At 51.7% G+C, this 26,475-nt stretch overlaps 1 protein-coding gene across 1 annotated transcript in view; it reads right to left on the bottom strand.

Moving 5' to 3' along the window:
* Positions 1 to 26,475, bottom strand: part of PLXNA4 (plexin A4) — a 418,730-nt gene that overhangs the window by 64,090 nt on the left and 328,165 nt on the right. Inside the window, exons 9-13 of the mRNA XM_032401552.1 lie at positions 24,535 to 24,649; positions 13,562 to 13,762; positions 6,655 to 6,751; positions 6,065 to 6,255; positions 2,116 to 2,267 (exon numbers count right to left, since the gene is read on the bottom strand). Of these exons, the coding sequence (XP_032257443.1) occupies positions 2,116 to 2,267; positions 6,065 to 6,255; positions 6,655 to 6,751; positions 13,562 to 13,762; positions 24,535 to 24,649 (756 nt within the window). The remainder of the gene's footprint in view (positions 1 to 2,115; positions 2,268 to 6,064; positions 6,256 to 6,654; positions 6,752 to 13,561; positions 13,763 to 24,534; positions 24,650 to 26,475) is intronic.

The raw sequence follows: 26,475 nt of genomic DNA, 5'->3' as shown, positions 1-26,475 counted from the left end.
ATTCATTAGAAACTCTATTCTGCTTGGTGAATGATGTTCTCACTAATACACCTTGAGTATGTACCTGGTCATGATTCTTCTGCAATATCAGATTTAATGGCTATATAATTTACTGTCCTGGGCATGTGCAATAATTTAAGAATTGATTAATTCCCTATTTTAAAATATACAAATTGCTTCTACATTTCCACGATTATAAATAAGACCAAAATAAGTATTCTTGCAAAAAAATATTTGTGCATTCTGGTTATTTAAGTAAAGTTCTAGAAATATGATGACTAGGGTAAAGGCTTTCAATCCACATTTCCAAATTGCCTTCCACAAAGTGTGTCCCAATTTACCCTCCAAGTATGAATGTATGAGTGTGCTATTTCTCATGCTTCTCACCAGCACTGGGCATTAACTTTTAAAAATTGTTCCCCATTGTTTTAATTTTCATTTCATTGATTACTAATGCTATTTAACTTTTTTTTATGACTTTTGGTTCTTTGTCTTGTGAATTGCACATTCAGGCTCATTCATGCTCTTTGCTCATTTTGTGATATTTGCCTTTTTACTTATGGAACCTCTGTATATTAAGAAAAAGCATATATTAACTGTCATAGGGTATATCGCTAGTCCCAGTTTATTGTTCATATTTTTCTTTGCTTACATGGATTTTTGATGTATACATTTTAAGTTTTATATACTCAGATCCCCTAATAGTTTTTTATAACTTTTTTTTTCTTTTGCTATTAGAACAGTTGCACTTCCCTTACTTGAAATCAAATAAATTCTCACCTGCATTTTCTTCTAATCATTCCACAGATTTATTTTTTTCCACTTAACTCTTTAATCTGTCTGCAATTTATTTTGGTGTATAATGTGAAATGAGGGTTGGATATATTTTTTTTTTATGAGAGTTAACCCCCACTGCTTATTGACTGATCTTTGCTTTCCTTGCTGATTTGAAATGTCACCTTTACCATATACTAAATTTTTATGTATCAGGATTCTTTTCTGGGTGTTCCATCTTCTTCCACTGATCTAACTAGTACCACGATATTGCAATCATGTGACTTTATAATCATATATTTTCTGTTTGGCTATGCAGGTCCAGAGTAGGGCATTTTAAAGTTCCCCAAATCACAGTAGATTGGTAGCAGTTGGCTTTGGTTTTGTTCTAGGAAGGACTCCAAAAGTTGAAAGAGCCACAGAAAGCTCTTTGGGCAAATAAGCCATGAGGGTACCAGGGAGGTGAATTCCATCAAGAGTAGATCCTTCAGTCACAGGAACTACTAAGAGTGCTTTAGGAAGCTCTGGATGGAAATCAGATGGTGGTACCGACGGCTCCAGAATCACTAAATCTGGGCAAGACCCAGCAAGCGGACAGGTAAGCTGTACTGACGTACCTAAGGGAGACCTAGAAAGTGTCAATAACTTACTTGTTATTAAGGACAAGTGGCTAGGTGTCGCTCTGGGAGGGGCGGTCGAGATGGTATAGAATATAGATTCTGTTGTGCTGGTAAACATTTCATGGGGTGTTTGCTGGGCTGGAAAATTGTATTTACTTATTTACAAGGCAATGATACATGACTCTCACATCTCCTCTAACAGGTGGGCTGGGAGGTAAAGGTTGATTATGGAATGACCCACTCCATGCTCCAGCAGCCTTTGCATGGAAAAAAACAATCCCAGAGGCCTCCAGGCTGGAGTGGGTGTGAGGTTTCATTTTCAGTCTCCACAGAAAGTAGCAGAGCCTCAGCTTCTTTCGTAATTGGAGGAGGACAGGAGTGGGGACTTGGGGACGGCAAGGGGGTAGGGAACTGAACTCATACTTCTCTTGCAGATTTTAATTTTGCTTTGTCTTGTCACCACCGATGGCCACACCTCAAGGAGGTAGCGATCACTTTTCTCTTCCCTCCTGGCCCCATGTCCCCTTTCTACACTTGCCAATATGGCAGCTAGCTAGTTCAAGAGCTGGGGAGGACACTAGAATGTTAGGGGCATTCTACCTCCCCCACCACCCTAACAGTCTCTAACACTGTTGGCCATTGGCTGTCAGTTGTTGGCCAGGAAAGGCGAGTCAACACCAGATAGCCACACCACCCTATGTCTCATGGGGCCTCCACTTACTGTTCTGCAGGGATGTAGCCATCCACCAAAGGGCTGCACTCCACACCGGCCACCTTGACGTGGGAGGCGATGTCCCGGAATTCCAGGCCCAGGTTCTCCCCTCGGATGGTGACCTTGGTGCCCCCTTCCCGGGGACCTGTCACTGGGATTATCTGGAGGGAGGAAGCAGTGATTTGGACAGGCACTAAGATAGAGCCATCCCCCACTTGCTGCTGGGGCAAGGAGAGGCGTCTGGCTCTTCCCCACCTCCGTGTGAGTCTCTGAATTGGACCCACATCCACAAGGGCACCCAGGTCTGGGACTGTCAATGGCAGGAGCTTCTGGTAGAGCAGTCCGTGTTTGTGTGTGGTATTAGGAACAATGTTCAAATCCTCTCATCCGCCTCCCTATTTTGTGGAAGAGATGAGGGGATGGAACGTGATCTACATTGTTACCGGGTAATTCATAGAAAATCAAGGAATAAAGCCTTTAGGCATTTGCTTGTGTTGTTCCATTCTGAAGGAAAACCAAAAAAAAGCCCTCTTAATACCCACAGCCCTCCACACTATGGCAAGCCACCCAGTTTTCAAGATCCTTCTCAAATGTCCCTTCTCCATAACCAGTTGTTCTCTCTCTCCACTGAAATTCCATGCTCCTCTCATGGTAACAATGATTTGTGTCTGAATCCTCCTCATCCTTCAGATCCTGAGTCTCTGAGTGCGAGAATGGCGTCTTACTTCCTGTGGACTTCTCAATGATGGCACCATATTTATTTCTTGAGTTGTCATTGGGCTGGAAACCACAACTACTCAGCATCCTCCTGGATTTAGAAGAGCATTTGCCACGGCCCCCTTGTCTTCACTGTCTGGCCTGGTTTCTAACAGAGATGGGCTTAATTTAGACTTTACCTTCATATACTGGCCCAGATGACTGGGTTTTCTTCCTCAGATGTCACCATTGGTGTTAAAAACCCATGATGGAAATGTTGGGAATCAACAGCCGAAGGGCCTGTACGTGTTCCCACGATCGAATTGCGACGTCCCACGGGAGTGACTTTAGTGGCAGAAGATGTTCTATACCAGCCTCTTCTGTCATTCGAAAGACCAGAGAAGGGCACATTTCCCATTCCTGGTGTCTCTCAACACCAGCGCCTGGGTCTTGGCCAATGTCCATGGGATCCCAACTGAAGGAGCTCAGACAGCCCACCTCTTAACATTTCCTACCCTCTCTACCCTCAAAGGTCACAGCCTGGAGAAGGGGGGAGTAAAAGAAACCAGCCTGGAGGGACAGCTTCGCTGGGGAAGGCTGTTCACCGGCAAGTTAAGACAGTTCCTTCTTCCTACCCATGCATGTTTGTGGGTGAGTGTGCACATGAGGGTGAGGGTTTTCACGTGTGCTCCTGTGGCAGTGGAAAGACAGGTCCCTTGGAGACATGGGCCCATTTCTATGTGAGGGCGGTGGGCAGATGTAGGGAGGGCCGGAAGGGGGAGTGCATGTCCTTCCCAAATGCCTGCCCAGCCAGTCCCCAAAGTCCCACTGGCCCCCGGCAGCAGCGGGTGCATGATATTCCAGCCCGGGCATGTTGTCCTGAAAAAGGAGCTTTCTCTCTGGCCCAGTCCTTGGTTCCCCAGCTCCCCGGAGGGCCAATGCCAGTGCGGAGCCAGTAAATAGCCTCCCTCACAGGGAGACTTGTTTAATTTGCCATCTCCTCCCTGTGATTTTCTTGGTCTCAGGCCAAGAAGAAAGCAAGTCCCACTGTTTGTGGCAGACACACTCTTAGCAATCACGCATGGCAGCCCCCAGGGATGGTTCCGTGTTAAGGGCTCTGCGGGTGGGGGTGGCTGGGAAGGAGAGGGACCAGGGCAGGCCCAGGGCCCTTCTGTAGGTTAAATGCCTGTCTTTTGCCCCCGTTTGAGAATCGCTGTTGAGATTCCCACCCATGCAGGAGAGTGAAGTAGAGGCTAAGGGAAACTGCCCATGTCTGGAAAACCAGGGATGTGGAGGATGAAGGGGCTGGAGTGGGGGGCACATACAGAGGGGCCACCGCCAAGGAGCCGCCTTGCTGAAGGAGGCTGTGCGCTCACATAGGTCAAGCTCCCTACCTGCTTGTACACATCCCTGGTGTGTGTGCATAATTGTGAGTGGAGGGGTGAGGGAGTACATCTATGGGTGTCTTGCCTCCATGGTGAAAGAGAGCACTAGAGGGGCAATCCAGAGACCTGGGATTCAGGACCTGTTTGATTTAGGCTTTGGGGAGAGGACATTAGCATCTCTGAGCATAGCTCTTTATATCTGGGAAAGGAGGCTGCTAACCCTGGCTTTGGCAGGCATTCTAGCTTGAATTGTGTCCTCCCCAAATCCCTCTCTGGGAATCCTAATGCTCAGTACTTCCAAACGTGGCCGTATTTGGAGAAAGGGTCTTTACAGAGGTCATCAAGTTAAAATGAGGTCATTAGGGTGGGTTCTGATTCCACAGGACTGGCATCCTCAAATAAAGAGGGAATTTGGACAGAGACACACAGGAAGACGAGGAGAGGGGACTCAGGGAGAAGATGATGGGCTGCTGGCCACGAGAGAAGCTGGAGCAGGTCCTCCCGCAGAGCCCTCGGAAGGGCTGGCCCTACCCACACCTGGGTCTCCACTCCCAGCCTCCGGAACTGAGAGACGAGGAATTTCTGTCACTGAAACCATTTGGTCTGTGGTATGGTGTGGTGACAGCCCTAGGAGCCATATGGCAGTGTTGCTGTGAGGATGGACAAAGTAAGGGATATGAAAATATTTTGCAAACTGAAGCACCACGCCCATATTTTCCTCTTATTATAACTGCCACTCTTAGATGATCGGGTATGTGTGTGGTTGTGAAACTTTGCACAGAGCCACATACCTGTCTATCCTTACTATGTATGGAGAAGAGACTACGCTCCCTTTCCTCTTTTTGTCTCTACCCCTCTCTGCTTTGTTATTAAAATCATCATCCTCCGTGGCAAAGAGGTGTTGAGTACCTACAATGTGCAAAGCACTGTGCTGAAGACACAGAGGGTCCCACTGTTGAGACCCGCACGCCTCTTCTTTGTTTTACCAGGGGAGCACGGTTGGGGGGAGCTGAGGGGGTCTTTCTTCTGGGAGTGGGGAGTGGGGAGGTGAAGACACCAAGTGACCTAAATAAACCCCAGGAACAGTGATCCCCTTGGCCTAGACATGGATGGGAACAGCTTTAACAGTGTCAAAGATGGATGAGGAGGTTGGTGAGATCCCCAGGGGCTCTGCACGGAGCCAGCATTCTGCATGATTCTCTCCTACAGTCCTTGTAACTCCTCTGTGAGATGGAACTTTAGACTCACTGCACAGGGGAGGAAGCTGAGGCAAGAAGGTAGTGATGAATTAGCCCTGGGACACCCAGCAATTAGCTGGCAGAACTGGGATTCCAGCCCTGTTCTCTGCATGTTTAGCTCTGCCCTGCCCCTCACTTGTCTTTGCTCTCCGCCTGTGTCCACTGGGCCCTCCTGAATGGTGCTCCAAATCCATTTCTGCCATCTACCCGCCTAGGTCTTGCTTTGAATGAGTCCGGGGGGTCTCACAATTTCCACCCTCTCCACCTCCCAAGGGCTGGGCTCTGCGCCCTGAAGCTCCACGCAGCCTCTGCTCATGGCTGACTGCTTGGTGAGGCTGTCCCTGATGGAGCTTAACCGCCTCATCCCCCAGACTCTTAGAGACAAAGGGACAGTGGCCAGGACTTGGAGTCATGTTTGACACAGCTCAAGTGGAGACTCCAACAGGACAGTTGAGCGCCTCTCTGTTTTCCACCTTCCTTCATAAGGGAAGGACCAAGCCCACAGCTTCTGGGGATGCTAGGCAGGAAAACAAGGATGCCCCCAGCCAGCCCTGGTAATCAGCATGGTGGCTGTCACCACGGCAACGCATGGCAGGGTCTGGCTTGGCCACCCAGAGTGCCCCGAGGCCCCCGGCTTACCTCTGTGATGCGGGGGTTGGTGCACCTGCTGTTGGCGCCCGACAGCTCCAGCCACTGGCTCTCATGCACAGGGCAGTGCTGCCGCAGGGTACACTGGCCCTGGCCCTGGCACCAGCCGCACTGGAAGTCCAGGTCCGCCTTGAGGCACAGCCCGCAGCTCTCCCGCATGGCTCCGCACTTATACAGGTGAACTGTGGACGAAGGGCAAGAGGTCCTTTGGGGTGAGAGGGGGAGCAGGAGGGGATGGGACTGTGGACCAGGAGTGCCGTCCCGGCCTCGGAGGATGAGCCACAAGCGGCCTTGTTCCTTCAGCCATTGTGACACAGAGAAGACCAGAAGAGAACTTCGGGGCCGGGCCGCGAAGCTGGACTGGGAATCGGGGCTCCCTCCAGCATCCGCAGGGCTCTGTCGGCCCCAGAGCCACTGCCCACGGTGGGCCCACACCTGGGAGGTCTCAGAGCAGTGGAGAGGCGAGGAGAGCAGGCTCAGAGCCGGAGGGAGGGATAGAATCACAGGTGCCCTGTGATTCAGGAATGCAGCGCCGCTCCTGCCGTCTGCCCTGCCTCCCTGCCGGGGCCCAACTTCCTCACCTTTGTTCTGAGCTGGGTTGTCAATGTTGAAATGCCCGTTCCACACAACGGTCAGCTCCACCGGCAGATTGTTGATCTCCATCCCTTCATACGAATACTGCAGCAGGTTGGGGGTAGGAACGAAAAAAGCTGGGTCACAGAGATTTCTAGAGAGAGCCGGCTCTTCAGCCTGGGGCTCCCAGGGGTGCTCAGGGCTAAGGACCTGCCATAACTGTACGTGTGTCGAGTGCATGTGTGGGTACACACCTGGGGAGGTGTGGCTCAGGGAATGGGGTGCAGGCAGGGGGCAGGTGAGGCCTGGATGGGACACCCATTTGCAAAGTAGATTCCCTGAGCAGATGAGAGCAAGCTACTTGTCCCCCTTCCATGGATGTTGGCCCCCACCAGCTGGGCTTTCCCAGTGTCCTCCCTCACTGTCCAGGGGAACCCCGCCATTAGGCCCCCGCCAAGGCCCTTGATTCAATGTAGGAACTTTCATTTCTAGGACAAGTTCAGAGGAGGTGGGTGCTTTATCAAAGACCTGGAGAGGGCTGATCAATTCCCAGGCAGGGGTCGCGGGTGCAGGCACTAGAAAGGAAGGGGCTGCACTCCTCAGGAGCTGAGCTGAGGGAGGTGAGGAGAGAGGAGAGCTGGGTAGGGCTTACAGGTGAGGTGGGTAATCCCGAGGACACCCTAGGCCCCAAACCTGGGAATCTGGGTCAAGACTCCAAAGGCCTTCGCTGGCTCAAAGAGGCCAGGCCCCAGCTCTGTGGCTGCCCATGGGGGAGCTGCCTCTAGGCCTGCACAGGGCCCGCGCTGGGTCCTGCTTCCATGCCCTGCTCTCCTCAGCTTCAGTGCCCCACCCAGCTGGGTCTCTGCCTTGGGACTGTGTGCTGGGGGTGGGGGGGGGGGGGGTGAAGGAGGGGTAGGTGCCAACCCCCCCCATATCTGCCTTCTGATCGCAGACACTTCTCAATCTCCAGAGAAGGGGGGTAGGTGGCAGGAATTCTGGGCCTGCCCAGGGCAGCATTTCCAGTCCGTACCTGGTGATTTTCTCATTATTCCACCAGATTCTGCCCTCCACAGGGGGTGGATGGAAGAACAGGAATGAGACAGGTTTTCTGTAAAGGAGGGGCTGAGGGCTCACAATTTGCTAGAGGGGTTCAGTCCAGGAGACCTGGTTTGAAGTGGTGTTTGCAGAGCCAAAGGCTCTTTTAACTTAGCTGAACTGTGGAGGGGCTGGGGTGTGGGGCGTGTGACGGACGTTATGGAGGCCGCGGATGGTCCCTCCTCAGAGCTGACCAGCTGCTGGTACCTCACTAAGGGGAGGGCAGCTACAGAACCTCGGGAATGCACAGCCTGGGGAGGGTCTCTGGCCTGTCCCGGTGCCTCTCCCTCTGGAGCCGACTCATAGAGATTCCTAGAGGGGATGTTTGTCATCCTAATCTTGGAAATTGCCCTAAATTCCTGAGTTACAGCATGAACATGAGTACGCCATGACGCTGGCGTATACGCATACGCATCGCTGCGGTGGCGCCCAGCCTTCTTCAGCTCTCCCCTAGCACTCCCCAGTTTTTCACCAACTCCCTGGAGACATGTGCCTAGGCCAGGGAGCCATGTTCAGGGCTTTCCCCACAGTGATGGTGGTTTGCACTGTACCACGCACCCTCTCATAGGATCTCCCTTGTGACCCGTGACACCTGGGCCAGGGCCAAGGTCTGGGCTCAGGCCAATAGAATCAAGCAAAGCTCCCAGCCCTGCAGAAACAACAGTGGGGCCTTTGATGATCGCTTCACTCAGCTGGTGACTCATAAACCTTTTGCCATGTACTGCAGCAATCAACTCCCCAGAGACTTCGTTCTCTGCCTCTGGGTCAGACTAGGTCGCTCTAAGGCATCCTGAGCTTTCTCACAAAAGCTCGTCCTCTCTAGACTGGTGGGTCTCAGGGTGGTCTGGGGGCCCCACTCGTCAGAATCATTTAGGGGGCCTACATGCAGATCCCAGGGCCTCTGCCTAGACCTGCTGGAACTGGAAGATGGGGGTGCATTTCAAAGAAACAACTCTAGTGACTCTGGTGTTGCACGGAGTTAGGGAATCTCCACTCCCTGCGGGACGGGTGTGCGGGACGGGTGTGCGGGAGCAAGAGATGGGTGGGAGAGGAGGTAGGGAAGGGGAGAGGGAGAGAACACTTTTCCAGCTCTCCCTCCCATCCCCTCCTCCAGCCAAGCTCCACTTCCTCTCCTTCCCATCTAGCTCCCTCTTCCAAGGCCCCAGTGCAGGAAAGGTGCTAAGGGCCGGCTTCAGGCTGTTCTGGCCTCCACTCTAGGAGGGATGCTGGAATGAGGTGGGGGGCTAAGTCAGGATCCCAGCCTGGCTCCTGCTTCTCAGGCCAGGGTCTGGTCAGGATTCAATGTGGAAGCAGCAGGTGGTGACCGGGGGCCCGTCAGCCAAAGCTCTATAGAACCTCCAGGCCTCTCTCAGGAAGGCGCTGAAGTCCCCCAGAGGGCAAGGCAAGAAATTCTGCACATGTGTGCATGTGTGTGTCCGTGTGCACAAACGAGTTCACATGCAGCTGCCAGAGAAGAGCTCAGAGCACAAATCTGTGTGGTCTGTGTGTTCACATGCATTCTCGCACACATTGCTGTGAAGGGGTTCTGCAGGGCCCACCTGTGTGCGTGTGAGCCAACAACGTAAGTCTCGGTTTCCCCATTTGTCAAGTGGGGATTACAAACATTGCACACCTAACAGGACTCTTCGGGGGGTGGGGATAACCATCATTCCTCCGAGCACAGGGCCTGTCACATGGAATGAGCTCTCAAATATTACTGTGTGTTTTATGTCTCTGTGTATACATTTGGGGATGCTGTCCAAAAATATGTTGGTGTTTCCTGTGTTTATGTTTATGTGAAGTAATAATAGCAGACATTTATTGAGTGTTTATGCACCAGACACTCGGTACATATGGAGACGTGTGCATATGAGAATGCTTATGTGTTCTGGAGTGCATGTGTGTGTTTACACACATTCACTTTTCGAGGAAAATTGAAAATAAAAGACGTCAAGGACCAGAATGTGCTCGGCATTGCTTTATCTTTTTATCGCCCATTCCAGGGATCTTGACTATGAAATATTATAGAAGTCATTAACCCTGGGTCCTCCCCACCACCCCCTTCATCTCTAGGGAGGTCACTCTCATTCCTGGAGGCTCTCTCCCCCTGACCTGTGTTTCACAGGGGGAGGGGGCCGACAGCTGGGGAGCCTGGACCACTGGCTCCCATCCCCCAGGACTCCCCACCTCTGCTGCACTTAGCATTCATATAGCTCTCTGTAATCAGCGGGCAGTTAATCTGCACAAAATCCAGAGCTGAGGGGAGAGTGTTTCAGGCTCTCAGGGGCCAGGAGGTTAAGTGTCTCATCAAGGTCTGGCATGCCACGGCCCGGCTCGGGGCTGACGTGGCTCATTACCTTGGGAAAGTGTGAACCTCTACCTTGGAAAGCAAAGACAAGACCTATATAATTTGAACATTCTTTCCTCGAACCATTCCCTGTTCTGAGCTCTGAGATATTGTGCTGAAAAATGCTACCATTGGGGCGGACAGATCTGAACAACGTAAGAAAGCTGTGTATGCTCCGTGTCCATCTCCAGGACCCCTGAGGGCTCAGCAGACCCACTGCCGGCCGGGTTCCAAGAAAGCAGGGAGGGGGCCAAGTTACCTCCCCGCCGGTCTCTCCATCCTTGTTTTGCACGTGGTAAATTGGGACACCAGGAAAAGATGGGCGGCTACTGTGGGTCGGTGGGAGCCCGGCTGGAGCCGGCTGCCCCCTGCCGCCCACTTGCTCACCTGATTGCCGGTGACTGGGGGGCGGGTCCCGGGCACTATTATTAGCAGCACTTGTCATTCTCCTGGAGCCTTGGTCTAAAGGAGGCCAAGAATCCCCACAGTTGCTCCTCCCTCCAACTGTTGCCTGTGAGCTGCCCTGTTTTCCTCCCACAGCCCCTCCTCCCCCACTGCTCTGGTGATGGCCCCGGGGCCTGTCCCCGAAATGTGGGCTGGAGGTGGCCTGTCTGCCCACCCAGCCCGGTGTCACACCCACGAGGAGTTTTCCTGTGTCTCTTTTCCTTCTCTGCTCTCCTCTGAGACCTCTTTGTCACCCACCTTCCTCTACCATCACAAACTCGGGGTTTCTGTTGGATTTCCCCACCCCACCACCCAATTCCAGAAAGTTCAGGGATTGAGGAAGTGAAACAACATGACTCCTCCCACAGTCCTCTCTGAGGCACATCAGACCTGGTTCCCAGGGATTGCACTCAGGCTGGGTATAAAGTGCTTAGTTGCTATTTTTTGCCCAACCTTTGATGGGGGGTATGTTATGAAGCTGGATTCAAGTTCTGAACTGGCTACTTACTTGCTGTGTGACCTGGGGCTGGTTATATGCCCTCTCTGGGCTTCAGAGATCCCCTCTGTCACAGGATCAAGTATAGACACTCTCAGGTCTATTCCCGCCCTGATACTATGTTGTCCTCTGTAACTGTGGTACTATAACTATGGCAAAGGAGGCTTGCCCCTGATTATGACCCCAAAGTTTTTTAAGGAAGTCACTTGACCACCAGTGGCATCCTGGCCCAGACCAGCATTTCAACTGGGATCCTTGCAAAGAGAGGCTCCTGGGAAACATCAGAGCTGAGCCCTCCTGGACTGTATGATTCCAGAGGGTCCTGGTAGATAGAGTGGACTTTTCTTGGAATCTACCCTTTGTGGGGTATACCTCCTGTCGCCTTCATTTCTAAGACCTTAAAATGGTACAGAAAAAACTTTCCCATCACTTTCCTCACGAGGGTATTGAAATAAAGAAGGCTGAGCTGCTTTGGGAGCAGCGACCTCAGGTCCTGTGAACCGGCCCCTGGTGGGTGGGGGGCCTCAGATGCTGGCACAGGTACCCCACAGAGTACCCCGGATGTGGGGACCCACCCACCTGTCAGGGCTCCATTTTGTGCCTTTGTCCCCAGGAGGCCCTGACTCCCCCGCCCCGCCCCCCCAGTCAGGACAATTTGACCCCCAGTGGGCTCATTCACAGAGTCCGGCCTTGCTCGGGAGTGCTGAGAACAGTGGGTCCCAAGGCACTGAGTTCTGACCAAGGAGTTTATAGGATGAACTCAGGCTGCTACATGGGGCGCCCTCGTCTATTTAACTGAGCCAGAGGAAGCCCGGGGCCTGTGAGGCCCCATCTTGTAGTGTCTGGGGAAACAAGGGTTCAATCATCAGAGGCCACAGACTGTCCTTCTTCCTGACACCTCTGGGAGCAGATTCCCTGGGACAGCGTCTCTGACAAAACAGACTTCTCTCTGGGGCCTACACCCCTATCTGTCCTCCACTGACTCACATGTGGGGCTCAGGCTTTTTCTTCCCACAGGAACTCACTTACTTATTTGGGGGAGAAGCACTTGAGCCAAACCCTTGGGGCTGGTCTGGTTGGCCTCAGGATTTATGAGAAAACAGGAGGTGTTTAATAGCCCATTTGCTTGCAGGTTTAACCTGGAATGCTGCAGAAATCTGCCAAACAGCCTGGCCACCAGGACAGGAGGGAGCTGTGGGGACACATCTGGGGTTTCCGAGGTTGAGCCATCAATTGTCCGTTTGGTCCCTGCGATACTGAGGGACCTTGGGCAAGCATGTGGGCCTCTCTGAGCTCCATTTACCCCTAGATTTTTTCCTGCAGGGAGAGTGCGGTGCCCATGAACTGCTTTGTCCGGGACTCTCCTGGTCCTATAGCACATGCCCAAATACAGTCACCCTATATGAGTACCTAGCAGGAAGGATGAATGCGAGGCAGGGTGACATAGGAGGACACCCTGAATCCAGATCCAGCCCCGCCCCCCCACTAGCTGGGTGAGCTTAGACATGTCACTTTATTCTGACCCTGAGGTGCATGGAGCTTCGGCCCCTTCTCAGGCCTGCCTATATATTTAATTTTGTCTTTATTACATTTTATTCTTAAAAGAAGATCTCCCAAATCATATAGGTCCCAGCCCCACAAACCTAGACCTGCCCCTGCTTCTGGGCATCCAGCTCCTCATTTGTACAGTGAGGAAGCATATTAAGGTTTCCTACAGCTTGAAAATGTTATGAGTCTAAAAGCCTAATGTTTGTCTTTGAGCATCGGGGTACAGAGGAGTAGGCCAGAAAGAGAATGAGAGAGAGCAGAGTAGTGGCTGGGAAGACCACACGGTCGGGAGAGGGGCAGCCAGATGGGAAAGGTGATGCATAGCTGGGGCACGTGGTGTGGTACCCAGGAATCAGGCGATAGCCATCGGCAGTGGGGGGGCAGGGGGTCGGGGGGGCCGCTGGCCCATCGGTGGTCGGGCGTGGACCTAATGTGGATTTTCTAAACATTGGGCAGGTGTGTGCTGATCTGAGCAGCACCCTTCTGGCTAGCTCCATCCTGTTCCACCACTCCCTTTGCAGGGGTCTGGTCTGTCTCGGAAGCCTCTGTGCTGGAGACGGTCTCTGTGCAGGTCCAAAGGCAGCAGTGGGCCTTTGGGGCCTCAAACGAGGCACTCAGGTCAGCCCTGGAAGGAAGGCAGGGCCCAGGGACTCCAGAGCTCATCTCAGCGAGGATAGACATGGATGTTCCTGGAGCCCAGCACACCCTGCAAATACTTCTGCCCACAAACGGTGCTCAGCAGCCCCATGGCAGGTCTCCAAGCCCCTGCCACTGCAGCCCCTGCCCTTGGGCAGACATTTGGTGACCTCAGAGCCCAGCACTCTGCTGGGACGAGCATCCGAGGCTGCGCCAGGAAAGCAGGGCTGGAGGGAGCAGTTCGGCAGGGGGCTAGACTGTTCTGTGCCTGTTTGGGGAAATCCCTCAGAGCTGAGCTGACTTGGCTCTAGAGAGGAACGAGGAAGGGGTGGAGGCGGGGGGCACTCACAGAGGTGTTCTGGCACTGCACACTGGAGCTGTTGAAGCGCAGGGCGGGCACCCTCTGCTCCGTGCCCTGGATGCTGAGAATGCATTCGTACCCACGCTGCCCGGACTGCGGCTGGGGGAGGTTCTTGGCCTTCAGAGTGATGGGCTTGATCACCTCCACGGGCACCAGGATCTTGTCCACTCGCAGCAGCTGGGGGCAGTCCTGGAAGAAACAGTACAGCTCGGGCTGGGGAGCGGGAAGCTGAAGCTTCTCCAGACACAGCCCAGAGGTCTGCCCTGCCCCACATTCCCGCGGACACAGTCACAGAAGGTTCTAGACACTGCTGTCCATCCCCCTATCCCCAGCCTCTATGTGGGAGAGAACGGGTCCAAGAAATCCCAGATCCCACAGTCACCATTTGGGGGCCACTTCTCACTGCCCACCCTCTGCGGGTTCCATTTTAATGCCCTCCAGACTCTGACACTCTTGGTTGCCTCTTCCCAGCCCCCCTCCCACCGTAGCAGAGACAGACTCTGCTGCTAAGTGTCCCATGTCCCACCTTGGGGCTGATGACCCCTGTGCTAGGCTGCCAAGAGTTGGGACAGAGAGACCAACAAGAGCAGCTCTGCAGTGAGCCCTGGGCCCCAGCTCTTGAAAGTGGGTCTGGACCACTGCAGGAGGGCCCGGGAGGGTCTTCCATACGTGGCTGAGTTGGGCAATGAGGAATGTTCTGGAATGAGCTCCAGAGACCTTTTAAAATCGAGAAGCTTCTGACTGCCCTCTGTGGCACCTGACCCCATGGAAATGCCCCTCAGAGCAGATACACATGGAGCACCTCTTGGATGCTAGCAATGAGCACACTCATCCCTCAGGCTAAGTGGGGCCCAGAGAGCCTTGGGGGATGGAGGAAATGATTGGGTCCTTTTTCCCTGAGGTAGTCAGCTCTGTTCCGGGAGGGCTGGGGGAAAAATGGGGTCAAATACAGAGTGTGGGTGCTCTGTCTTCTGTCCAGAGGTGGCAGGTGGCATGTAGCTGGATTCTGAGGACCTGGGTGGAAGAGAGTCAGTAATGCCAGGCCCGATGGGCATGGGCAGGAGCGAGGCCTTCTGCAGACACATGTAGGGCCTGGACCCCCCATGTCAGGCAGGTCCCAGCATCCCCTAGACGACTCCTGTTATGACACTGTTTGGGTCATGCTGAGCCAGGTGGTTTCCGGGCAGGCTGGCCATCAAAAGCCTGGTACACCCATCTTCTAAGGTTGCTGCTCTCAGCAGAGGCTGCTGGTGTGTAACCCCAGCCTTCCTGCCCAGCCGAGTAAGACAGAAAGCAGCTGCCGGGGAACGGCTGACTGGAGGGGTCTCAGGCAATCAGGCAGCTGACAGCTGTCCCTCCTGGGTCTGAAGGCAAGCACGAGCCCCTTCTGTCATTGAAAGTTGGGAGGGCGAAGACCCGCATTCTAGTGCCTGCTGAGCTTCTGACAAGCTATGGAACCTGAGCACATCACACCCCTACTTGGAGACCCAACTTCCTTATCCGTCAATCCGATGGGATCCAAGGATCCATTCAGCTCTTCCCAGTCCTGGTTCCGTGATTTGGGGTGGTCTCGCCTCTGTCCTTCCTCATTACCCTGGAGGCTTACTACAGGGGAGCGAGCGCTCCAGGCCCATCAAACTAACCCCCTCTCTCCTTCAGGCTGCCCGTACCTTTATTCTGCAAGGCAGCTAGCCGAGGTCTGGCAGACCCAGCAATCTCACTTCGGGATATATACCCCAAGAAATTGAAAGCGGAGACTAGAACTCGTTCGCTCATGTTCATAGCAACATTATTCACCACACCAAAAGGTGGAAGCCACCCAAGTGTCCATTAGTGGATGAATGGATGAACAACACGTGATACATACTGAAAATGGAATATGATTCCATCTTAAAAGGAGGGAAATCTTAACACACATTACAGTGTGTCTGAATATTGAAAACATTATACTAAGTGGAATAAGCCAGGCACAAAAGGACAACGATCACATGATTCCACTCATATGAAGCACCTAGAATAATCAACTTTATAGAGACAGAACGGTGGTTGCTGGGGGAGGGGAAATGGGGAGTTAGTCTTTCACGGGGACAGGGTTTTGGTTGGGGGAGACGACAAAGTTCTGGAGATGGATGGTGGTGATGGTTGCACAACAGTATGAATGTACTTAATGCCACGGATCTGCACTTAAAACTGGTAAAGACGGTAAGTTTTATGTGTGTATTTTTCTACAATTAAAAATAAATGAAAACACAGAAGAGCAGCAGGAGGGGAGAAGGGGCAGAGTGCTGAGCCTGGCACGTGGTCCTGAGACTCCAAAGCGCATGGGTCTCCAGGGACTCAGGTCCCATATGGAGAGAGTTTTAGCAGCTCCATCCTATGCTCCTGCCTTGGCTGCCACCTCAGCAGCCCCCCGCTCCAGCAAGATGAGAATGCAGGACACAGAGAAGACAAGAATGATTTAGTGAATAGGAGGATGCACAGGACTGGAGCAGGAGGTGTGTGATGTTGGAGAATCAAGAGAGATCTATGAAAAGCAGGGAGTCTCAAGCCAGAGGGTGCTGACTGCCCTCTTCTCTTTTCCTGAGACCCTGGGCAGCTCTCCTCTCCCTAAAGCATGCACAAGCCTGACCTCCGCTCCTGCTCCATCCACATCGGCATCATTGGGGAGCTGGGTCTGTGGTTGCATTTGGAGTAAGAGGAGTTCTGGATCTCTCGCTCCCATCTCCTAGAGCAAAATGTTACTACTGTCCATGAACAACGCTCAGGAAGTGTCTGGAATCTGGTAGCCCTCTGGACCAACCTAATGGATCCCTTCTACTTTGCAAAGGAGAAATTGAGGCAGGGAGCGGAAACATCATGGCTCAGTATCAGCAGACGTGTTGGCAGCTGAAGAAGCTGACCGCCAGCCCACCGTCTTCCCTCCCCTTAATGAAGGAGGCAAGTTCCTCCTGGTGGGCCGGGACCACATCAGGAGGAAGCGGTGGGTCTGGAAGGATCTCCCCGCGCCCAGAGGGACTTCAGAGCTGCTGTAGCCTCCTGTGAGGGCTGGGACCTTGCCTGGGGCTGGGCTGCTTCTAGTCCAGGATGTGGGCAGACGCGTAAGCCTCTCTTCCCCTGTAAGATTCTCACTGAGGCTTGGCGCGCGTTCTTTAATGAGTCCTGATTGCCAGTGGCCCCATAAAGACCTAGTTTGCATATAAAAAGGTTGGCAGGTCTGAGAGTAAGTTCATTAATAATAATTGGAGAGGCCCAGGGCTGGGCTGGGCCCATTTTCCTCTGGTGGCACTGACGATTGACCCCAGTGTCCCTCCTAATTGAAATGTAAAATGGCAATTTTTCCCTAGGCAGCAAGGCATGAAGGGACCATGGCCACCACACTGCCCCCTCCTCCCACCCCAGCTCCTCAGACCCTGACCTGCGTCACACGGAGATTCCAGGTGTAAAACCACCTCTGCGGCTAAGGCTCCTGGGAAGTTGCAGAGAAACCCCCCTGTTTCTCTCTGACTTGGGTCCCAAGCACCTCCACCAAGGCCTAGGGCTCAGACAATCACCTCTGAGAGTCCTTCACTAAACTGGTTGGGGAGTCACTAGACTCTGAACGCAAGCCTATCTTCCTCCTGCTCATTTCAGAGCCTTGAAAGGGCTCTAATCGTTGCTTGGCTTAATGCTTAGTGGGGATTAAAAACTCCTCCTCCAAAGGGCTTTTGGGGGGAGGGTATCCCCATGAACTACCACATATAAAGCGTCTGACACAGACAGAACAAGCATTCAATAGATGTTTGTCTCCTCCTCATCTCCCGCTGCCGGGTTCAGGCCGCGCCTTATCCCTCATCTACTCCCCTTTCCTACATCGCTTCCAAAGGACCCGTCTCCCCTGCTCCCGCCTCTGTGCGCTTTTCACAAACACCCCATCAGCTCCCACTGTCCAGCTTTTCCCACCCCCTCTAGGCTGCAGAACCTGACGATTTTAACAGCTCCAAGTGCCCCAAACACAGGGGGACAGGGACAGAGGCCCCGGATCTGTCCACTGCTCTTCTAACAGCAGTCCCCTCTTCTGGAAGGTGACATCCTGAAGCAGCATGTTCTCTGTGCTCTGAAACGGGACTTCTGCCAGCCAACCACGTGGCTTTGGGCAAGTCTCCCAAACCGTCTGGGTCTCCTTGGCCACAGAATGAAGAGGCTGGTTTGGATTCCATGAATTTTATGGTCCTAGTTCTATTATTAACCCAATAGACGACCTGGGACACACCATTATATAGCCTTTCTAAAGCTCAGTTTTCCCATCTCTAGAATGGGATAACCGTGTCTGCTCAACTAGCTCTGGGTATAGTATTCAAAGGTGGATCAGCTGCATGAACACTGGAGGGGCCTTCTGGAAGGGGCCATTTACCTCCCAGTAGGGAAGTATTTTAATATTTTAATAACTGGCACATTGGAACCTAGTACAGTCTTACAGGCGGTATGGTTCTGGTAGGCAGTGAGTGGTGCTGTCATGATTCTAGTTAACACGGCACGAGGGCTTCAGGGATTCCATCCAGCGCACATCCTACCACCTCCATTACCTCCCCCGTGCTTTCCCATTTGCTATCTTGTTTCACAGCCCAATATGTATAATTGTATAAAATGTATAAGGACACCGGTCACCTCATTCAGTTCCCACAATGATGAACAAAATCTTTTCACCTGATCATCTTCCTGACTTTCATCCCCAGATGATGATCTAGCCCCCATACAGAATTCCTCAGAAACGTAACACTCTTCTCTCTTTCAAGGAAGAGATTTCTCTGAGCTACTGTAAGAGAGAGGGCCAGCTCTTGGAGGTGGAAAGCACCTGCATTTAACAAGATCATGTGGAGACAAATGAATGCATACATTCAGAACCAGATTCCCTCGGAGGCTGTTTTGCCTGTGGCTACACTCTGCCGTGGTAAGAACTGCGGGTTGAGCGTAACAGTGGTTTGAGGTGCAAGGAAATCTTGGACGTCTTGGCTTTCAGGCGGTGGGTCCAGGGGGCTCCCGGTCAACTGTCCAGGCCCGTGCACATTTTTGGTTTTCACCGAAATGCACACAGAAGTAAAGATAGCACCGCTAATTGGAGGGAGCAGGAACATCAAGCCCAAGTGTGAGAGCAAAAAGAGGCCTTTCCATCCACTGTGTCCCGCATGTCAGTAGCTGCTTTGCACAGAGGTTTCATTGCATATTTAAATAACTGAACAAGGACATGAAGGATGCTGTGGAGCTGAGAGAGAAAACACTGCCCTTAGGGCTGGTGCTGCCTGGGGAGGGGCGGTGGTAGGCCTGGGGATTTACAGCCCCGGTGCGTGTACAAGATGAGGGCTCTAATTCTCCAGGTTGTTACAGCAAGATGGGGGAACTGGGAAGCTCTGGGGGAGTGCGGGGCACGGGCGGCACCTAGGGGCAGCTAAGGAATAAGTGATCTGCAGGGTATGGCTCTCCACCAATGTCACCCCGGCCCCCATCAATTCCAAAGAAGCCAGCCCTAGCCCTAACCAACCCCCTCCCAATTTACACTCACCTTCTCAGACCCATGGTGCCCAATACAAAAATGTAACACACCATATATTTTCTTGCTGTTCCCCAAGTTTATAATGCCATTAGTGTGATCTACGATGGGCTGGTTTATGGAGAGAGCAAAGTAATAATACAGAAAGGAAATACCCATAACCTCAAGGGGGGGAGGGTGGGGCAGACGAGATTGATGGAAAGTGCAGTTGTCTGGAGACAAGGCAGCCCAGGAATGGAGTACCTGGAGTGGGGGCGGCTTGTGGGTTGGAAGCAAGTTCTTTAGCTGGGGTTGGCTTTGTTTTCTCAAAGGAGGGTGAAGGGCATGGCGAGGGTGGTTTGGTTCCCTTGGGTTGGGCCCCAGGAAGGGCTCTTCTTGTCAGAATCACTGACAAGGTAGCTGACCCGATTTCCCTCCAGAGTCCAGTGGTGGTGGTGGGGGGGTGGGTAAATGCCCTTGGCCTGCCCTGTCTCAGGACATGGGGCTTACTTCAGTCCAGGAGCTACCCCCCAGCCCCCACCAGCTCTTCGTTCCAGGAGAGGACTGACAATGGGGGCTGGCAGATGTTATCATGCCCATGTTGTCTACAGATGCATGTTCGGGGTGTGGGGGTGGTAGGGAATGTGAGAAGAACCTTTCTAGCACTGCTTTGGAAATCAGGTAGAATTCATTTTGCCTCTTCTGATCTTACACATGCTCTCTGGAGTAAACGCTGTTTGAACTTCCAGAAGAGAGGGCCTGCAGGAGATTTCTCTCTGAGCCTGTGCACCGTGGGCCTTCCTAGCAAAGCCCATCTGGTCTGATGCCCAGGGAACAGCTTTAGCAGCTGACTTTGCTTTTCAGTTTAGATGAGAGATAATAGTAAAATAGTCTATGGAGCATAAATTCTTGTCAGTGGATTTGCTTTTCCATGGAAAAGCGCCTTTGTTCCCTATGGATCACCGTTACTATGTGTGTGGGCCTGATGGGGGCTCAGGTCATCCTGAGCCTGGAGATTCCAAAGCCACTCAGGGACTGGAGGCCCTTCCCGCCTGGGTTCCCTGTTAACAGCTGCCCCTGGGAAAGGCTGTTCCATTGGGAAGCAAGGAGTCTCTCCTGACTCTGGAAGAATGGGGCTGAGTGCAGCAAGTCTCACCCCTTCCTCTCTCTTTTCTTTTTGGTACCCAGGATCTGGCAGCTGATCTAAAGACCCAGCCTTGTGATCGCAATGCCATCATTAGTTGAAACAAAATCATTCCTTGTAACTGGAATATAGTTACTATAAACAACATACGTTTATTGGGCATTCTATTTCTAAGAGTTGTAATTATGCTAGAATACTTGCCATTAATATAATAACAACATTGATCGACCAGTTCTCTGTTCCAGACTAATAACTTCACCTGAATGTACTCTTTGTTCAGGGGGAGGGAGGAAGATGTAATTCAACATCCCTGGTGATAGTCAACAAAGCCAGTGTTGAAATGGAAGACGCAGGGATGAAAGCCTTCCTAGGGATACAAGATGGCGCTGGGGCAAAGAAGAGCCACCTGGCAGTCTCCCTCTTGACTGACAAAAGGACCCTGTCCGCGTCCCCACACTCAGATGTTGAAAGGAAATGAAAGCCTGGGGACTTCCAGAAGAATCTCTGGGCCTGGCTCCCTCTTTCACCTATGGGGATTGGTCTGGGCCTGGATGTCCAGGGGAGCCACAGGCCCTGAGGCCAAGTGGCAGTCACCCTGGTAGATGGGACAGGGAGACCATAGCCTGGACTTGAGCACTCATCCTCTGAGACCACTTCTTGGGCATGGACCGCTCCTTGGTGCTGTCCAGCTTCTTTCCACTTACAATTAAAGAACTTTAGAGATCATGTAGACCAACGGTCCCATTTTACTCAACTCCAAATGCAGACTACAGATGTCTTATGCACCTTGGAACCTCTCGCAATGCCCTGTGTATGGGAAGTGCTCAGGAACTGGGTAATGCAGGACAAAAGGTGACCCATAGCAAAGCTTTGGGTACCATGCTGTGAATAAGCTCTTCCCCTGGCAGGGGGAGGGAACGCTTCTGTCCGGGGTCTTCTATAAAATCACCTTTCAAATGTCTAATTTTATTTGTTTACGCCTTATTCCTGCTACTCTCTCTTCCCAGAAACAAAAAATATAGAAAACAAAATAACAACATGAAAAAAAAGTCACCTTATTTCCATTAGCAGCCAGGGGCTTTCTTTTTAAGCTCTGAGCACAATGACCTCCTTCCATGACCCCAAATGGCTGGATCAGTCAAGAGTCCACAAATATTTATTGCTTCTTTTCCCTTTGGTACATTCCCCAGGAAAATGCCACTACAATGATCATCATGAAGTGGTCAACTCTGGATTCTCCTCTATACTATACTCAAAATGGCCCCAGTATTGAGCTGGGTAGAAGGCAGCCTCCAAACTTGGACCAGAAACACAACCTCAGAGCTTCCTTTTCTTAGAATAAATAAACATCCAGGAAAAAGAGGAGCAAAGGTGACTTCAATTCAGTGATGCAATGAGGGAAGCATGGTGATTCCAAGTTCCCTGGGAGCCTCTTGCTGTAATGGCCTGCGAGGCTCACCATAACGCAGCTCGGGTGAAATGTAAAGTGTCTGAGTGTGGCCCTGGTAGGTTAGTTCATCACCACCTTCCATTGGCCACGTTCCTCCAGGCCTCTTCCTTTCTTGGGAGCCCCGGCATCAGACCCTGGGAGGGGCTGTCCCTCACCGGCAGCCTTCGTAGGTGGGGCGTTGTGCCTGGCTGGCCACCAGGGCTCTCTAGGACATCGACCTTCTACAGGGATCCCTGAACTGCACTGGGAAACATGGTGGGCTCTTGTTTTATTCTCTCCTAGTTCTTTCTTCCTCCTTCTGAGTGGCAGATGCAAGCTTCTTTTATGTATTTAAAAGAAAGAAACTTGGGACAAGAGGAGCAAACAAGAAAGAAAAAGCAGAAACTTGAAAAGCTCCTTCAAGGTAATTAAATGATTAGGGGCCTTTGAAATCCACCAGATAGCTCAATTGTTTCTGCTTTCATCTAGTTTATCCTTGGGCCTCTCCACACATGAAACCTGTGCCAGACACACCAGTCTGGAAAGCTGGAGAGAGGCTCAAAACCTCTCTGTCTCTGCTCCCATCAAGTAACTTACAGGTTCCCGAACAAAGTAAGAGGTTTCTTCCTGGGCCCTTGGCCCCTGGTCCTGGGGGGTGGGGGGGTGAAGCAGACCTTCCTCTCCTGACCACATGCCCCAAGGTAAAGGCTCAGGGTTAAGGAGACTGGACAGCCTTTTATCAGGGTCTTGTGCCCCTTGCTGTCAAACCCATGTCTGTCCTACTAGCTTTAGATCCGTTTTGTCTTAAAGAGGAACAGGATCGACACCTACATGTTAGCTTCACATTCCTTTTTAAAGCCGACATGTAATCTCTTTCTTCCTTTTCCCCCTAAAGGGACCATCTAAGTCTGGGTCTCTTTTCTCGATTATGATCCAGAGCAGCCATTTCTAGCCAGACAGACCTCATCCTAGAAGGAGAGGGCTTTACGTCTGGAGACTTCCATGGCCTCTTCTTCCTTCTCTTTGTTTCTCTCTTGTTTCTTTCTTGTTTGCTCCTCATGTCCTCCCACTCAGTCGGATCATCCTCTCCCCATGACCACCTCACCATTCCTTGCCTTTACGTCGAAAATCAATTGCCCTGTCCACCCTCTACCTGTAGAAATTTTGCTCAGCCATCCGAGCCTGGGAAGGTGGGATTTGGAGCTCGAGTTTTCTCATTGCCAAGCAGAGCTCAGTCATTGTCCCCGTGGGCTGGCAGAGCCCCATGCAGCAGGTGCTGGGAGTGGGGAGTACATCACCCTTCCCATTCAGCCTCAGGGACAAGACAGCTTCCCTCCTGCCATTAAAGGTTTGGCCAAAACTAGGGTTCGCATGGAGGTAGGAGTCTGGGAGAAGGGGACAAGTGCACTGTGATGGGCCTTTCTGTTCTCACTGTTCCCTTCCTGTCCCCCAAACAGATTTTGTGTTTCCTACACCAGCACCATTCTTGGCTTTCGTAGCTGTGGGGTGTGCCACATGGTCATGGCACCTGTGTGGGTATGGAAGGGGCTGGAAGGTACACCTAAGGCAGGGGAAGGGGGTGAAGATGTTGGAAACTGAGTCCAGTGTTGACAGAGAGAGCATGGGCCAGGATGGCAGTTCTGGCCCTGCATTCAGTGGGGTCTAACCAATACTGTATATAGATAAATACCTTTCTAGTCTAAATAACCATGTTCTAAAGCAACCACTCTGTTCAGTCCTACTGGTCTGATGGATGGGGTCACATAGGCACCATAATGGCTGAACAACAGCAGACTTTTCCAAAGTATTTTTATACTAATTATCTTTGAGGTCCTTGCCCACAAACTTACATCCTAAGAAAGGCAGCAATGTAGGTATAGAGTATTTCTATTATGTTGATGAATAGTGTTCAAGGATAAGAATAGGGGTGCCTGGGGGGCTCTGTCTGTTAAGCATCTGACTCTTGGTTTTGGCTCAGGTCATGATCTCAGGGTCGTGAGATTGAGCCCCTTGTTGGGCTCTGTGCTCAACGTGGAGTCTGCTTGAGATTCTCTCTCTCCACCTCCCCCTCTGCCCCTCCCCCCATGCGCACACTCTTTCCCTCTCTCTCTCTCAAGAAACAAAAAACAAAACAAAACAACCACCACCACCAAAAAAAGGATAAGAATAAAGATTGGGAGAGAATAAAAACACAGCTTCTTAACCATGAAGCCAACTCTAGTGATTCCCAAATGGGACTGACTGCACCATAGAAACCAAGCACCAAGCCAACCCCCAGAGCTTCTCATCCAGTTGGTCTTCGGGAGGGGGAGTGGTAAACTTTGAGTTTCTAACATGTTCACAGGTGATGCTGATGCCACTGATCTGGGAACCACACTTGGAGAACCACCACTCTGGTTGATAAGTTGACCTTTCTTTCTTATTTCTCTCTCCCTGTTACTCAAATTGTCCAATTTGATATCAGATATGCTCTGTGGACAATGCTCTGAGGGACAGCCAAGGAGTCTATGTATAATCTCGCTGTGTACTTATAATTATTTCTATCACACACACACACACACACACACACACACACACACACACGCCCATCTCTCTGGAATTGTTCTAGAACTCACCTGGCATGTGGAGGGTCTTCATGGCTAGAGTGACCTGGAATGCACTTTTGCCTGTAGCTGACCCTCCAGGACTGACCCAGAGCCCACTAGCCCCAGGGTCAGAGCTATGCATGTTCACTTCTTTCATGAAATGGTCCCTTAAGAGTCAGGGTTGGGTGGAGGCAGGTGCTGTGGGATTTGCCTTTGTTTTCTCTTCTTAAGGGCAGGCTTGCCTCGTGTGGCCCATGCTCATGGCCAGCAACACTCATGGCTCTAGGTGCCAGGACCTACCTCGGGCAGCTTCACTCGGCCTTCCTGGAAGGAGCAAGACTTGGGGTCATGGGTACAGACGTGCCGGTATTTGCACCAGTGACATCGGTATGGGCTCTCCACGCAGGACAGGCACCTGCCCACAGAGGAGAAAAAGGCACAAATCACAGAACGTCGGTGAACCCAAAGCAGAGGGCCTAAGACTCCTGGGTCTAGCAAAATATTTTTTAATAGTAAGAGAGAAACCACCTTCCAACACTCAGGAAGAGCAGATCCGATACAAATCTGTCCCTTTCTGCTCCAAGTTCTCAGGATGCCCAGATTCTGTGGCCTCCTCCCCCTCACTCAGGTAGGTGAAAACCTTGGTCCCCAAGGGCCTAATCCACACATGTCCTCCAAATCCATAGGATGGTGCCCTCTTTTGTTGAGCTGGGGAACAATGAGGTCTGGAGTAGAGGGGTTCATCCAGAAAGCCCATGCATTTAGTGTCGAGAAAGAAATAGAGTTTTAACTCCAATTGACTCCAGGATCTCACTGTCAAGGACCAACATGGACCCACCCCAGAAGAGGAAGGTTCTAGGCTACTGTCCAGTGCAGTGGGTCCCCACACAGTTAGCAATCCTGTTTCTACACTCCATCCCCAAGAAACAAAGGCAACGTTATCAGAGCTTCTTCCTGTTTAAAACCCAGCATGGTTCCCATCTTCCAGAGGGTAAAACCCAAATGCCTTGCCCTGTGGGCTGAGCCCTTTACGATGTCCAGGCCCACTGTCTCCACATGTGTTTGCTGTTTCAGTTGTGAACAGGCCATGCTCTCCCCACGGTGTCCTTCTGCCTGGGGTACCACTCCCCCTTCCTTCACCTGCCCATCTCCTCTTCCTTCTTTGACCAACAGAGAGTTGGTCACACTGGGCCCTTATCCCATTAACCACTCTGTTTATGTCTCTGGGACTGTCCTGGCCTTTCTGTATCATATTTTACTTATTAATTATCCCACTAGTCCACAAGGCCATGACTTCTTGAAGCAGAGCTTGAGTCTTTGAGTCTTATTCATTGTTGACCCTTCTTGTCTAATGACACTCCTTGTATCTAGTAGATGCTTAAAATTATTTTGTGGACTGCATGGAAACTTCACACATGATTTTATCTGTCTACTCTGCTTTCCTAGAGGGGCAAAAAGGGAGCAAGGGAAGAGGTCGCCAAGTGGTAAAGCCACAGGCAGCTCCGTGGCAAGAAGCAGGAAGAGAATTCTGGTGTCGAAGCAACTTGTTTTTGGCTAGGAGGCCTGACTACCTCTTACTTGGATCCCCAAAGATAGCCAAGCTCTGGACCCACAACTGCCATAACCAGAGAGGTAGACTAACATTCCTCCAGCCTAGAGGCCAGAAGTGTCTTTGGTTATGTTAACTAGCTTGTTCTATAGGAAGAGGAAAATAGAAAAGCATAAAACAAGCAGGGCTTTATGAAATCAGGTCCTATGGTTTTCAAACTATGCTCTGTGGAACCCTAGGGGTTCCATGGAGTTTTGTTGGAGACAAGGAGATAGATGTGTGGGGTTCCAAGACAGAGGGGTCCCAGGCCCTCCCAACCCTCAACCAGAGTAGCTCCTACTTCCATCTGTTTTTTGTATATTGGGTGTCTACACCTAATTTTGGTTGGAGAAAGGTTTCTATGGTTCATACCTTCTCAGTCTGGTCCAACTCCTTCATTTTAGAGAGGAGATAATCATATAATAACAGCAAAAACATGAGCAGTGCCCAGACAGTGGCTCTAAATGCTATGCTTGTAATGACTCTTCTAGTCCTCACAGCTGTCTTGTGGACCAAGCAGTGTTGATGAACAGGGGCGGCGGGGGGGGGGGGGGGGGGGGGGGGGCCCCACCCCCCACCCGGCGGGGGGGGGCGGGGGGGGGGGGGGGGGGAAAAATTAGTGGGCGGCTGTTCAAAAGGGCACACAAAATTCT

Source organism: Phoca vitulina, unplaced genomic scaffold (genome assembly GCF_004348235.1).
Source record: "Phoca vitulina isolate PV1807 unplaced genomic scaffold, GSC_HSeal_1.0 scaffold4, whole genome shotgun sequence".
Lineage (NCBI taxonomy): Eukaryota > Metazoa > Chordata > Mammalia > Carnivora > Phocidae > Phoca > Phoca vitulina.
Note: the sequence above shows the minus strand (reverse complement) of the source record. Positions and strands in the feature narration are given on the sequence as shown.